Source organism: Tasmannia lanceolata, unplaced genomic scaffold (assembly GCF_043159265.1).
Source record: "Tasmannia lanceolata isolate RefF3 unplaced genomic scaffold, GAP_Taslan_0.1 ptg000008l, whole genome shotgun sequence".
In the NCBI taxonomy this organism is placed as follows: Eukaryota; Viridiplantae; Streptophyta; class Magnoliopsida; order Canellales; family Winteraceae; genus Tasmannia; species Tasmannia lanceolata.
Genome location: NW_027518685.1, coordinates 60,485,812 through 60,500,302, shown reverse-complemented (window position 1 = coordinate 60,500,302; position 14,491 = coordinate 60,485,812). Strand labels below are relative to the sequence as shown.

The 14,491-nt window shown below is 39.6% G+C and overlaps 1 protein-coding gene across 1 annotated transcript; it reads left to right on the top strand.

Annotated features, from left to right (window-relative positions):
• The first annotated feature begins 1,064 nt into the window (after positions 1-1,064).
• Positions 1,065-9,272, top strand: LOC143883122 (uncharacterized). The gene is made up of 2 exons (XM_077386482.1): positions 1,065-1,397; positions 9,249-9,272. The coding sequence occupies exons 1-2, from the start codon at positions 1,065-1,067 to the stop codon at positions 9,270-9,272; spliced, it is 357 nt and encodes a 118-aa protein (XP_077242597.1).
• Positions 9,273-14,491: the final 5,219 nt, after the last annotated feature.

Here is a 14,491-nt window from a genome sequence, read left to right as displayed (position 1 = left end):
AAGCAGCCTTGGCTTTGCAGATTCAAGACATTGATGTGTTTGGGGATTCCATCCTGATCATTTGCCAGATTAATGGACAATGGAAAGCTCGAGAAGATAGATTGATCCCTTATAATATGTATTTGGAATCTCTGGTCCAGAAATTCAGGAGCGTCACATTTACTCACTTGTCAAGGACTAGAAATTATTTTGCTGATGCTTTGGCTACTTTGGCCTCGATGTTAGATATTTCTACTACAATGGAAGTTCAACCGTTAGCCATCAGACTTCAATGGGCTCCTGCGCACGTGAATGCTATAGAGATTTCAGCCAGATGTCCAAATGGGAAACCTTGGTACACAGATATCAGAAACCTCATTTCGGGCAAGGGCCATCCTCCAGAAACTTCAAGCAAGGAAAGGAAAACTCTTCAGAAGTTAGCTGCTAATTTCATCATTTGCGGTGAAGAGCTGTACAGAAGGTCATTTGATGGCATACAGCTCCTTTGTGTTGATGAAGATAAAGCTGCAGAACTTATTGAACTGACCCATGAGGGAGTTTGTGGATCTCATATGAACGGGAAAATGTTGTAAAGAAAGATTCTTAGACTTGGCTTCTATTGGCCCACAATGGAAGCAGACTGCTTCGCATTTGTGAAGAAATGCCATAAGTGCCAAGTTTATGCGAATCTCATTCATGTTCCTCCTTTAGAGTTGCACTCTTTGACTTCGTCGTGGCCGTTTTCAGTATGGGGAATCCACATCATTGGGAAGGTTTATCCGAGGTCTTCAAGCGGGCATGAGTACATTCTGGTTGCGATTGACTATTTTACTAAATGGATTGAAGCCGCTTCGTATGCTTCCATAACTTCGAACACAGTTGCGAAGTTCATCCGTACCAATATAATTTGCAGATGCGGAGTACCTCACGAGCTAATTTCAGATAATGGGTTGCATTTCAAGAAAGAGGTGTTACACCTGTGTGAAGAGTTCAAGATAAGACATCACAAGTAATCTCCTTACATACCTCAAACAAACGGGGCTGTAGAGGCTGCGAATAAGAATATTAAAGTCATTATCAGTAAGATGACTGAGACTTATAAGGACTGGTTGAACAAGCTCCCTTATGCTTTGTGGGCTTATAGGACATCGATCAGGTCTTCAACGGGTGTAACTCTGTATTCTCTGTTGTACGGAATGGAAGATGTTCTCCTTGTTGAGTTAAGAATTCACTCTTTGAGAGTGATGATGGAGGCCAACCTGCTAGAGTCAGAATGGGCGAAGGCCAGACATGAGGAGCTGCAGATGATAGATGAGAAGAGGCTGAGAGCCTTGTATCATTTCCAGGGATATCAAAGACGGATCGAGAGAGCTTTCAACAAGAAAGTTCGTGTACGTGATCTGAAGCCTGGAGATCTTGTATTGAAGTCCTACAGGGCACCGGTATTTGACCCGAGAGGAAAGTTCAGACCAAATTGGTCTGGTCCTTACATCGTTGATGAAGTCCTGCCTAGAAAAGCCGTAAGACTCCTCGATGAAAATGGTGAAAAATTAAATGAACCTACAAACCTTGATCAATTAAAGAAATATTATGCTTAAGTACACCAGGAGGCCATCCTTGGACGATTTGAGCTTCAAGCCAATATCCCAAATGTTTTAAACTATTTGCAAACCCTTTGGGCCTAAAAAAAATGAATGATGAAAACCCTTTCTGCTAAAAGCACCTTTGAGCCAAAATCAAAATCAAAGTTTCTTTGTTACACTTAAACCAGGGGCATCTTTTATGACTTTCGTCATAAAAGATTTTAAACCCGAACTACGCGTGACCTGATTCTCAATTTCTTTGGGGATACATAGGCAGTCTGGAGGATCCAGATTCGGTCCAATTACATACAAACATACCAAAGTTTAACCTGTTTGAACCTAAGCCTACCTGAAAGTCCTTCTGGTGTATTTTGGCCCCGGGTTTGTAGAGAAGCAAAAAGAAAGAAAAATGAGGGAGTCTTAGACCCGCTAGACTGAAAACCCGCAAGGGCGGTTTAGGCAAAAGTTAGGGTCATTCACCTGCTAAGCTGAAAACCCGAAAGGACGGCTTAGGCAAAAACCAGGATGCTGAGCCTGCTGGATAGAAAATCTGCACGGGCAGATTGTCCAGGCAAAAATTAAGGCACGCGGTCCGCCGAATCGAAAACCTGAAAATTCGATTCGGTCATGGCAGTGACTTCATGTAGAGAGGGCAGAGCTTTAAAGAGCCAGCTGAACTTTCAGTTTCCTTTGGCACCTTCTCAAAGTCTGAGTAAACGCCATCAAGACTTCTTTTGATACTCTTTGAGTTAAGGGAGGCTGAAACCAAACAATCTAAAGGGATAATAACCATGACAGAAATCCTGAAAAGATGAATGAAATGCCTTTGAACACGGTATTCAAAAGACTCTAAGAGTGGTTGACTTTTACCATTTTAAAAACATTTATCAGTTTAAGAAGCAGATTTCAGTCTCTCTTAGTGTTCGAGTCATGTGTTAGTCATTGTCTCATTCGTGGTTTGTCAAAGTCTTACCTTTGTTGAGTCAATGCCAGTTTTCAGAGTCTTGTTTAATTAATATTCCTCTAAAAGCCGGGGCGATAAAAAAAAACTCTCGGAGAAGCAGAGAATTTGTGGCTTCTGTGAACAAGTACAAAGCATAGCAGAGTTCAGAGGTTGATAGGCTTTTAGCCCAGTCCCAGCATTAGCAGATGGCAGTGATGATGCAAGATTTTGAGCAGAACCATGTTCTTGTATTTTGAAAAGCTTTATAAGCCCAAGTGTTCATCAAAAAGCTTTGTAACCCCAAGTGTGCATTAATGAAAGCCTTTGGCCTGTTTTCTTGTATTGCTCTCCAATGAATTTTGTTATGGAAGTAATCATACTAGGGGCATCTTTTATGACTTGCGTCATAAAAGATGTCAAAAATACAACGACATTTGAAAGGGACATTCTCCTCAAATAGAGACTAGAGAAGTTTCAACACACTCTTTTGGTTCAAGCTCTCCCGTCGAGTTGTTTTCTTTTAGATTGAAGTTTTCAAAAATCTTATCCCCGGCGGAATCTAAAACTCATTTCTGCCATCTTCAAAATTCCGTAGAATGATTTACATTTTTTGAAAAAGGATTACAACCTGAAAAATTTTGTTAAAATTACTTGAGTTCGGTCTTTGGTAAAGATCATGCATTCTCATTATCCTGTTTGAGAAATGATTCTTCCATCGATGAAATTGATATGAGTCAATCATTTTGTGTTGTCTTTATTAAAGGAATAAGATGCCAGATTCCATAATTCGTGGCCTAGCTCTTTCTTCTACCTTGTAAACAAAAAAAAAGAAGCTTTTGATTGATTAATGTGCCTGTTTAATTCTTACTTTTTGAGTATTTGGTTAGTGCTGCTTTGGTAAAGCTTCGATTTCAAAAAAAAGGGGAGACTCTTTGAGTGTTGCAGACTCATGTAGTGTTGGACTCATTGAGTGTTACAGACTCTTTGAGTGTTTAATTTAGGACTCTCTGAGTGTTACAGACTCTTTAAGTGTCCGCAATGTGTCCCTGCCTAACAAGTTAGGAGTCAGGCATATCTGCGAGGAGGTTTGTATGGATCTGTGTTGCATGACGGGCATACAAATCTGGATTTATATGGAACCATGTTACATCACGGGCATATAAATGTGGGTTCGTGTGGGACAATTTAGCAGGTTTTTGTGATGTATTTGAGACTCTTTGAGTAGTTGAGACCCTTTGAGTGTTACAGACTCTTCGGGTAGTTGAGGCTCTTCGAGTATAAATGTTTTTTTTTTGGTTTGAGACTCTTTGAGTAGTTGAGACCCTGAGTGTTACAGACTCTTCGGGTGGTTGAGGCTTTTTGAGTATAAATATTTTTTGTGTGTTTGAGACTTCCTTAGTAGTTGAGACCCTTTGACTGTTACAGACTCTTCGGGTGGTTGAGACTTTTTTAGTATAAATGGTTTTTTGATGTATTTGAGACTCTTTGAGTAGTTGAGACCCTTTGAGTGTTACAGACTCTTCGGGTGGTTGAGACTTTTTGAGTATAAATAATTTTTTGATGTATTTGAGACTCTTTGAGTAGTTGAAACCTTTCGAGTGTTACAGACTCTTCGAGTGTCCCTGCCTAACAAGTTAGGAGTCAGGCATATCTGCGATGAGGTTTGTATGGATCTGTGTTGCATGACGGGCATACAAATCTGGATTTATATGGAACCATGTTACATCACGGGCATATAAATGTGGGTTCGTGTGGGACAATTTAGCAGGTTTTTGTGATGTATTTGAGACTCTTTGAGTAGTTGAGACCCTTTGAGTGTTACAGACTCTTCGGGTAGTTGAGGCTCTTCGAGTATAAATGTTTTTTTTTTTGTTTGAGACTCTTTGAGTAGTTGAGACCCTTTGAGTGTTCAGACTCTTCGGGTGGTTGAGGCTTTTTTAGTATAAATATTTTTTGTGTGTTTGAGACTCCTTGAGTAGTTGAGACCCTTTGAGTGTTACAGACTCTTCGGGTGGTTGAGACTTTTTTAGTATAAATGGTTTTTTGATGTATTTGAGACTCTTTGAGTAGTTGAGACCCTTTGAGTGTTACAGACTCTTCGGGTGGTTGAGACTTTTTTAGTATAAATAATTTTTTGATGTATTTGAGACTTTTTGAGTAGTTGAAACCTTTCGAGTGTTACAGACTCTTCGAGTGTCCCTGCCTAACAAGTTAGGAGTCAGGCATATCTGCGAGGAGGTTTGTATGGATCTGTGTTGCATGACGGGCATACAAATCTGGATTTATATGGAACCATGTTACATCACGGGCATATAAATGTGGGTTCGTGTGGGACAATTTAGCAGGTTTTTGTGATGTATTTGAGACTCTTTGAGTAGTTGAGACCCTTTGAGTGTTACAGACTCTTCGGATAGTTGAGGCTCTTCGAGTATAAATGTTTTTTTTTGTTTGAGACTCTTTGAGTAGTTGAGACCCTTTGAGTGTTACAGACTCTTCGGGTGGTTGAGGCTTTTTTAGTATACATATTTTTTGTGCGTTTGAGACTCCTTGAGTAATTGAGACCCTTTGAGTGTTACAGACTCTTCGGGTGGTTGAGACTTTTTGAGTATAAATGGTTTTTTGATGTATTTGAGACTCTTTGAGTAGTTGAGACCCTTTGAGTGTTACAGACTCTTCGAGTGGTTGAGACTTTTTGAGAATAAATGATTTTTTGATGTATTTGAGACTCTTTGAGTAGTTGAGACCCTTCGAGTGTTACAGACTCTTCGGGTAGTTGAGGCTCTTTGAGTATAAATGATTTTTTGATGTATTTGAGACTCTTTGAGTAGTTGAGACCCTTCGAGTATTACAGACTCTTCGGGTAGTTGAGGCTCTTTGAGTATAAATGATTTTTTGATGTATTTGAGACTCTTTGAGTAGTTGAGACCCTTTAAGTGTTACAGGCTCTTCGGGTAGTTGATGCTCTTTGAGTATAAATGTTTTGTGTTGATTTGAGACTGTTTGAGTAGTTGAGACCCTTTGAGTGTTACAGACTCTTCGGGTGGTTGAGGCTCTTTGAGTATAAAGGTTTCTGTGTGTGTTTTGGACTCTTTGAGTGTTACAGACTCTTTGAGTATTTGATTTGAGACTCTCTGAGTGTTACAGACTCTTTGAGTGATTGATTTGATATTCTTCGAGTGATTGATTTACATTTGCATTGATAATGGTTTACATTCTCTGAAGTAATTCCATTGTGTTCATTTTCATAAAACTTTGTTTTAAAGATAAAAGTATATGTTTGTGTTTTGTGTTTGCTTACTTTAATAGTCCTTGTGTATTGGTTTAGATAGTTGAGTCGTGAGTATTAGAGAGAAGCCATCTCATTGAGATGTCGTGATTGCCGAGTTACGGGTCGGTGAGAGGTTATCTCCCCTTTGCTTGCAGTCTATGAGTCTCGTAATGTTACTTTGTTGTGTGCCCCTGTGAATACCATCTTTAGAACCCGAACCCACATTTCGGGTCAGCCAAAATGTGTTGTATGTTCAACTTTGGCATTTGCACGTTGCACACGCTCTGCCAAAGAGGGGCATCTGTAGACACCCCATTTTGACTGAACCCTAATAGAGTTAGGATAGAAACCCTATCAAACTAGTGTTTTAATGTCTCAAAATTTTTCCTAGAATAGGTTAGGGTCTCATTGAGGTCCCCGTAAAATTTCATCCGAATCCGTCACGGTTTGCCTAGCAAACGAGCGAAGTTTGTAGTATAGTGTGCTGTAGGAATATGGATGGCGATTTAGCCAAAAATATGGGTGGGCAGGAGCCTAGAAAACCAGTTCAAATTTTCCATAATAGGTTATCCAGGGAGATATAGGGGTATGCGGATTAGTGTGTAACAAAATTAGGGGGTGTATTATCCTGAACCAGGGCAATTTCGTAAATAGTGAAGATTCTTTTCCTCCCCTCCAAGTCACCATTAGGCCTAATCATGAGCTAATGATGTTTAAGGCTAGGATTAGTTGAGAGAGAATATTAGGAAGCTTATGGTTAGGATCTCTTTGATCTTAACCCTTGAATCAAAGGGTGATTTGAAGGGTTAAGATCAAATGGAGAGAAGATATTTTTTTGCAAAGATTTTTTTCCCCCCGCTAGCGTAAGTGAGTTTAAAAAAATTCACTAGAAAGGGTTGTCCAGGTAAGAAAAGGGAGTGGGCATATATCATTATTTTTAGGGGTCCATCTCTTACCCGAGCCCCCTTAATAGTGTAGAAAAGAGTAGTCATGAATGCATAGAGGGTGGGCTGTCCTGGGAGAAAAGGGGTAGATTTTATCACTGTCCTATATAGGCACCCATCGAATTTGGGAAGAGGGAGAACCTCATTTTCGTTGAGAAGAAAACCAGAGAGAGGAAGAGAAATTCGGCCATTAACTCCGGCCATCTCCTCCGGCCCCACCATCTTCTCACCTCCGGCTCCATCTCAGCCGCACCACCTCCACCTCTATCCCACCACCACAACCATCTTCTTCTTCTTCTTTCTTTCATTTCATTTATCTTTTTTTCTAAAACCCAGGACCCAAATCCACCACCATCTCCGGCCACCACCACAAACCCCATCTCCCTCCATTCCCACCATTTCTAACCTAAATCCGACCACCACTCCTCCACCATCACCATCCCATCTTCTCCGGCCGGATTGCCGGAATCCGGCCAATCCACAACCTCCATTTTCATCCCTTTCATAAGCTCAAACCCACTTCTGTTTCATTCTTCCAATACCTCATTCTCAGCCACCAACACCACCATTAGCCACCATCATCTCCACCTCCCTAAACCCATTCCATTTTTCCATCCCTAACCTTTTTCTCCCATTAAATCCCCAAATCCGACCAAGCTCCCATCTCTATCCATCATTTTCAGCCAACCCCATCTTCAACCTTCCTTAACCACCATTTCTTCACAGCCATTTCCCTCTCCTTTATCTCCACCATTCTCAGCCACTTCTCGTTTTCACTTCTCAAAATCCCCAAAACCCATTTCATTTTTCTTCCCTACAAACCCACATCAACCTCATTCTCCAACCACCGTTAACCCATCTCCATCTCTGCCATCACCACCTCCTCTATCTTGCCATCACACCAGCACCAACACCCTCTTTATCCTTCACCGAACAACATCTCCTCCACTTACAGGCCCCTCTGTTGGCATCCCTCCCGCAAGCTCCGTTCACCTAAAACCCATTCTCATTGTCTCATGAAACCTACATTCTCCATCTCAAACCCACTTCATTTTTTTAACAAGACCCTACCATCTCTGTTTCTTTATTCATCCACCATCAAAACCCATTTCGAAGCCCTAATTGCATAGGTGAAAAGAAAGAAGAAGAGCAGTGCATTAAGGGCATAAGACAAGATTTAGTCTGAGCAGGACAATTACGGTTATTGCTCTGCTTCAGCTCATCATATATGTAATTTTGGTCTGGAAATCTCAGTAAGGGAATTTGAGATCCGAAGCCAAAGTTATTTCAGAGAAGGATTCAAGTAACCCTCTATGCTCTGTTTATTGCCTTAATCTTTTAATCTCTTGCTTTAATGGTAATAAAGGCGATACCTGGTTGTTATTGAGATAATTTTATGATTTCTCCTACTGCTTGCTTTGCTTTATGATTTGTTCCAATACTATCACTTGAATAGCAAAGTGAATTCATGTAAAAGTTCAGATGGCTGAGTCCATTGGGTTGATTCAGGTTGCATTTCCTTCAACAGTTTGTACTTGAACTGAAAAGTTGTCAGACACCATAGGCCTTGTGGTTAGTGTAGCCTTTTGATACACCAATAAAGTGAAAGATGAAATAGTTGTACATAAAAATTCAGAACAAAGCCAAATAAGAATTCCGTTTTCATTTTAGACTTCACTGGAGCTCAAGTTGATTACATTTTTCATGATTCAGTGCTCTCATCTCCTGGCTAACTCATTCATTTCTCAATTAATTGCTTTCCTTATTTTCAATTCATGATTAGTATGTGGATGGTGAAAGTAGTTGCTCTGATGTCATTTTGTATTTTGGAATTGGGCTTATCTCTTATGGATATCATTTTGATATGATAGATGGTTAACGAATTCATGTTGTGGTAATTGTATGTATCTGTCTTGAGCTGCAAACAGGGCGCATGCACCTTTAAATTTAACAAGATAATTCATGCGATATTTTCCGCCAAGGCAATTAGGAAAGAGTACAGAAAGTTTAGCACAATCACCATGTTTTGCCACCTATTCAGCTCTAGCTTATCTAATATTTAGTGGGAAATGGTATCAGTTTAGTCATGTTCAGATAAGAGTCGATCCATACCTTGTTTTATCACATTCTGTTAGTTGCTGAAACCATTTATGAAAAATTATTAGCTTTGAGTCACCCATGTAATTTTACTGAACTCCGTGGTTGGATGCTTAGAGAAGACATTTAATTTGCATTCGTATACTTTGGTAACCTGTAAGATATATTTGTATAATCTGTGGATTTTAGCACCTCACTTGTATCATTACTTGAGTTATATGTTGATGGATTTTAGAAATAAAATATAAATATTAAATTTTGCAGTCATGGTAATTTATTCTGTTGCAATGGAAGACTGTGAGAGTAGTGGGAAATTCTTGAATGATGAAAGGGTTTTTACTAGGTTTTAATCATTTGAATTTTGCTTTAGACAAATTTGACTGATTATCATTTTATGCTTGGTGTTATTCCTGTGTACATGCTTGATATAACAGGGGATTTATTCTTACAAGAAATGAGCTGCTATTCATTATTATGAACCTTAACTATTATGATAGCAGGAGTGTTGTTTCTCCAGCATAATGGGTTGTCATGGTATTAGTTCAGTTGGTGTGTAACTCGGTTGATAGAAAGCTCTCATTAATTGTGATTTCATTCGAATAAGGTGATAGATAAGATGTCATTTACCTATTCCATTTCGGGTAATCTCTTGTTAATTTGACTATAGTTTTGTAGAAGGCCTTATTTGATTTCATTTGCATATTATTAGATCATGAGTGTTCATAGTATACTAATTATTTTCTATCCCGGGATAAGGCTTACCTTTAAACTTTTCTCTCTTCTTCCCTTTTTCTTTAGGCAGAGACATCTTCTCCTTTCAGGTACCTTTAAATCTTAGATGGCCCATTCTCATAAGAGGGCGATGAAGGCGTTAGCCCAAGCCCATCCTTAGGGGACTCGCTCAGTCCAAGTAGCTTTCCCCTCTTTCATTTAGTAGGCTAGCCCAGCCTTTTAAATGCGTTTAGACATTGGACATTAGTAGGCCAAGCCCATCCTTAGGGGACTTGCTCAGTCCAAGTAGAGCTCCCCTCCTTTGTATAGTAGACTTTACTAGTCTTTTAGATGCCTTTTAAATATCCATTCATTCTTCATTGCAAGGGCAATGAAAGAGTTATCTAGAGCCCTCACTAGGAGACATGCTATGTCTCATTTAGGCCATGCTCCTTTGGAGGCAAGCCTCATTGTTCAGAACCTATCTCTTAGCGAGTTTACCCTAGTTACCTTAGAGAGAGGAGGCATGACTTGCCTCATGCATATGACCTTTTATAAGTTGTACCCCAACTTGTCCTCCCTATTAGTTGAAAACCGACTTGGTCTGTTAGTCACCTGTACCCTTCTTATTCATTGCAAGGGCGATGATAGGGATACTTAGGGCCCACCTTTGTGCATAGGAGGTATATCTTGCCTCATTTATAGAGCCCATATTTGGAGACAAGCCTTGTCTCATTTAGAGAGTTTTCCTTTTAGGAGGCTTACCCAGCCTCATGTTAGAGTAGCCCTTTCTTCTGGAGCGAGTTTTTGACTTATTTGCCCTCATTTTTGGTAGCGTTATTAGAGAGTCCCTGACTCATTTGTACTCCCTCTCTAGTTTTTTTTTAGCTAGGAGTTTTTCCATTAGAGACTAGCACAGTCTTATTAGAGCTTTGCTCGCTTGGGATTTTTGGATTGTTTTCTTTGTTCTTGGGACACTCATTTACTTGTTTGTGGATTGTTGCATCTTGTCTAGAGATACTAGTTTGTTGGTTTGGGGTTTCCCCTTTACCCTATGGGTTTTACCCTAGGGTGTCGCATTGTGTGTTCCCTTTGGCCTTTTACCAAAAGGGGTAAAAGCATTTGAAATCTTAAAGTCACAAGAACATTGAAATCATTAAAAATCACAAAAACATTAGAAATTTAAAATAACAAAAACATTTGAAAAACATTAAAAAAATTTAAAAAACAAAAAAAAAACCTTTAAAAATCTAAGGTGTTGAATTTTAGGAGCGTAGTTACAAAGTTTGGTTTCGAACTACGTTGGCTTGATCCTCTTCCACGAGGTACATAGTCCAGCTTGAGATCTGTATCCCAAGTCCAGCCAAACTTTTGTAAATAGCATTTTAAACCTTTTTGAATAAACAACTTTACAGCCTTGATTTCAAAAAGATCTTCCTCTAGAGTTAGAACTTTGTCCTAGATAGAAATTTTTTTAGAGTTAGGGTTTAGCCTTTGATTTGTTGTGTGCTTGTTTGTGATTGTTTTAGAGTTAGGGGTTTGTCCTAGAGTTATAGGAGCGCCTTCGTCCGGTCAGTGGGCGATTCACATCGCCGACTGATGACTAGAATAGGATGCGTTAGTCAACCCTTTGTTTTCCTTAGGAAACACAGCCTAGTTAAACATAGGTTGTAGGAACCACCTGCATTAGCTTAGGGCTAACCTGCATTTAGTTAGGGCATATAGGGTGTCCTAAAATTCACAATCTATTGGAATATAAATAATCGCATAAGAAGCTTTAATAACTAGTTCGGTCTTTTAGATCGAGTCTAGGATAGAGGTCTAGATGTCTTTGGTATCATAGTTTAGAATAGGCGCGAAGAACTATGTTGCTCTGATTCTCGTGGAGGCGGGGATACATAGGCTTCTTTGGATGAACATCAGACCATCCGAGGACTCGGGCTCAATCGTTTAGAGTCCTAGGATTTGTTGTGTTGTCATGTTGTGTATTTTTGTTGTGTTATCTTATTTTCATGCGCATACCTTATACCTTTAGCTGTAGCATGCATGCGTTTGAACACCAGAACTTAGACATCATTTAGGCATGTCACTCATAACTTAGTTGTGTTTAGTCGGCACATTTCTTTTATTTATATTGTGAATACTTATTAGTTCATCCCCGAGTCATGCATGATTAGTTAGACGTCAATTCAGGGATATTTGTTCTCATTTCACATGATTTTCACCAAAAACTCTTCGAGGTTAATAATAAATGGCATAAGAGACCAAGTGCTTACACTCGGACGAATTGGGGGTGCTCTTCGGACCTTCCCCATTCGTAATCAGGCACAGACCTTTTGTATCTCTGGTTATCCGTTGCAGACAGAGCATTTATTTTGGTTCCATGGCGTATCCATGGATGGCGACTCTGAGTTATTTTTAGGTACATCTTGGTTTCAAGCCGTGTCTCCAGATCAGGATGTATCTCATTCGTTTTGTATTGCCACTCATGCTACGCTGTGAGAGTGGCACCTATTTTGAGAGTTCCTTGGTAGAGCTCTCCTTCACATGTGGAGATCTTTGATGATTGCAGGGGGATCTCGCGTCCCTCGCCGCACTCGTCCTCTCTCGGATCGGGGTCCACAGCGCCTCTACCTAATCGTAATTTAACTCTTCTGAAATAAGCCTATTTCATAACATGCGACTATTTCTAGCAGCAGGTTTTGGCATTGAAGGATAATCTGGTAGGCTCCTCCCGATATTGTTAAGGATGCCCTCTATCTTATAAAGCCTTGCAAGTCATGGTCAGATATCATCATATGTGGGTTGCGATGCTCTCGCCGTGCTACAACCTGCAAGTCTTCTGATAAGACCCTCCAATCCATTTTCCATAAATTTAAGGGGTCTGTCACCTCACATGATGCCAAAATTAATGCAAAAAGATATCAAAGTTGCCGTCCCAAAGCCCAAACTGAAGCCTCTTCAAGTGCCTCATGCCATTCATTGTCATCGTCTAGAAGACTTAAAGCATTGCATGCAGACTTAAAGTCTGGATAAAGTATCCTGTCAACTGTGCGAATATCTTCATAAGTTAATGGCCCACGAGCAATATTGAGAAGCATTCGCAAATAATACCGTTCGCCAGATGATGGGTGCACATAAAATAATCCACCAATAGTTTTGCCTCGTTTTTGTCGATGCCATTGTTTTTCTAACCTGTCCCAAACCCAAGAAGTTGGGAACTGAACACACCGCAATAATCGGGCATCCTCAAATTTCTTATTAGCCTGCATCCATTCTGTAAACATAGTCCTACCAATCCTAGGCCTCAAGACAACATCATCAAGATCATTGTTGTCTTGGAACACGACGAACTGCTCACTGGGTAAGTGAAACTAGAGGCGCTCAACTGGTGGTCGTTGGGCTTGCAAATCGAACTCAAAAATCCTCCAACATGCCTCTGGTGGCGATATGTATCTGAAATCTAAGTATTGCTTTATTTCATCATTCCCCTGATTAGATCCAGTGGATTGAGGTAGAGTTGTAGTGTCAACCTCCAAGACAACAATTGCTCTATCCGGGCCTTTATGAATGTACTTGTATAAATACTTAATAGCTTTTGTTCTGGCACAGAGTTTGACATTGATATGGGCATTATATTTAATTAGAAAATCAAGGTTGTATGGGACAACCCATCTGTTCCCTATTCTTTGGCCGCGAACTATAGCCTTTCGCCCTAGGTCGCGAATTGGTCGCGAATCACTGATTTTCTACCTGATTTCCCACAAACTTCAAAAAGTCATAACTTGTTCGTTTGAACTCCGTTTTGCACGAGGCTGGATCTGATGGATTCCGTTTGACGAGGAGATTCCATCAATCCCAATTTCATGCATCAATACCTAGTAAACTGAGATCACATCGAAGCCTTAAGACTTTGGTCAAAATTATAAATCCCAATTCCAATTCCATAATGTATTGATCTTGAATTTGTTGGGGATCAAGGAACTAACCGATCCGTAAGAAGTCTACAAACAACCGTACAATCTGTTTCTAACATGATTCAACATTGAAATCTTCTTCTTCTAGTTACACTCTTATTCTTTTTAGGGTTCTATAACACCAAATTCTCGTTCTAGAATAAAGATTTGACCTTGATTTGCGTTCTCCAAATCTTGATCTTGGTTCTCCTCTCCTTCCACACGGATTTCTCCTTCTTGGGCTGAACAATATGGTTTAGGTTTTGATTACTCTCCAAAACTCTTAATGTATTTATAGGCTTCTAAAAGAGCCATAATCAAAGACTAATACTATAAGATGAAAATGCCCCTCTTATGGAAGGGGAGACGAATTTCAGTAATGTGGTATTTTGGGGTATTTCACTAATTTTAAAATTTGAATGGATGGGTTTAATGAAGCCTAATAGAAATCTGAAATGACCATAAAAAATTGCATTCCAGAAATACTTTCCAAGTCTTATGATAAAGTCTTTGCTTACCAAAATATCTGTTGAAATATCTTCTCTGTTGTATTTCTGACCAAAATTAGAAAGGTTGTTTGCTATTTGGATTGCATCAGGCGATGGAAGGTCCTGTCAAAATGGTAAAAATGAGTGAAGTATCTTCATGTCAAAATTGTGACTCACTCTGTCTCCCAAAATATTTTAGCAAACAATTTCAGCTGTTTGTATCAAAACACATTCTTATAAAGACACAAATAGGAATAAATGAGACTACTTCAACCTTTTACTTTATTAATCTAAGTACTACCTTGGGATTGCTCTAGCTTTCTTAAATAGGCTCAACCTGGAAATTACTCTTGAGATGACTTTCTCTCCATGTCATGTAGTTATAGTGAGAATCCTTCCTACTCTGTCATCTCTTGATCTTGCTTTCAGTTAACACTCATGTAAAGGTTTCATGCCCTTTCTCAAAACTCAATAATTTTGTAATTGAAACAGTTCGATCCACTCATTTATATCTACCTTCAA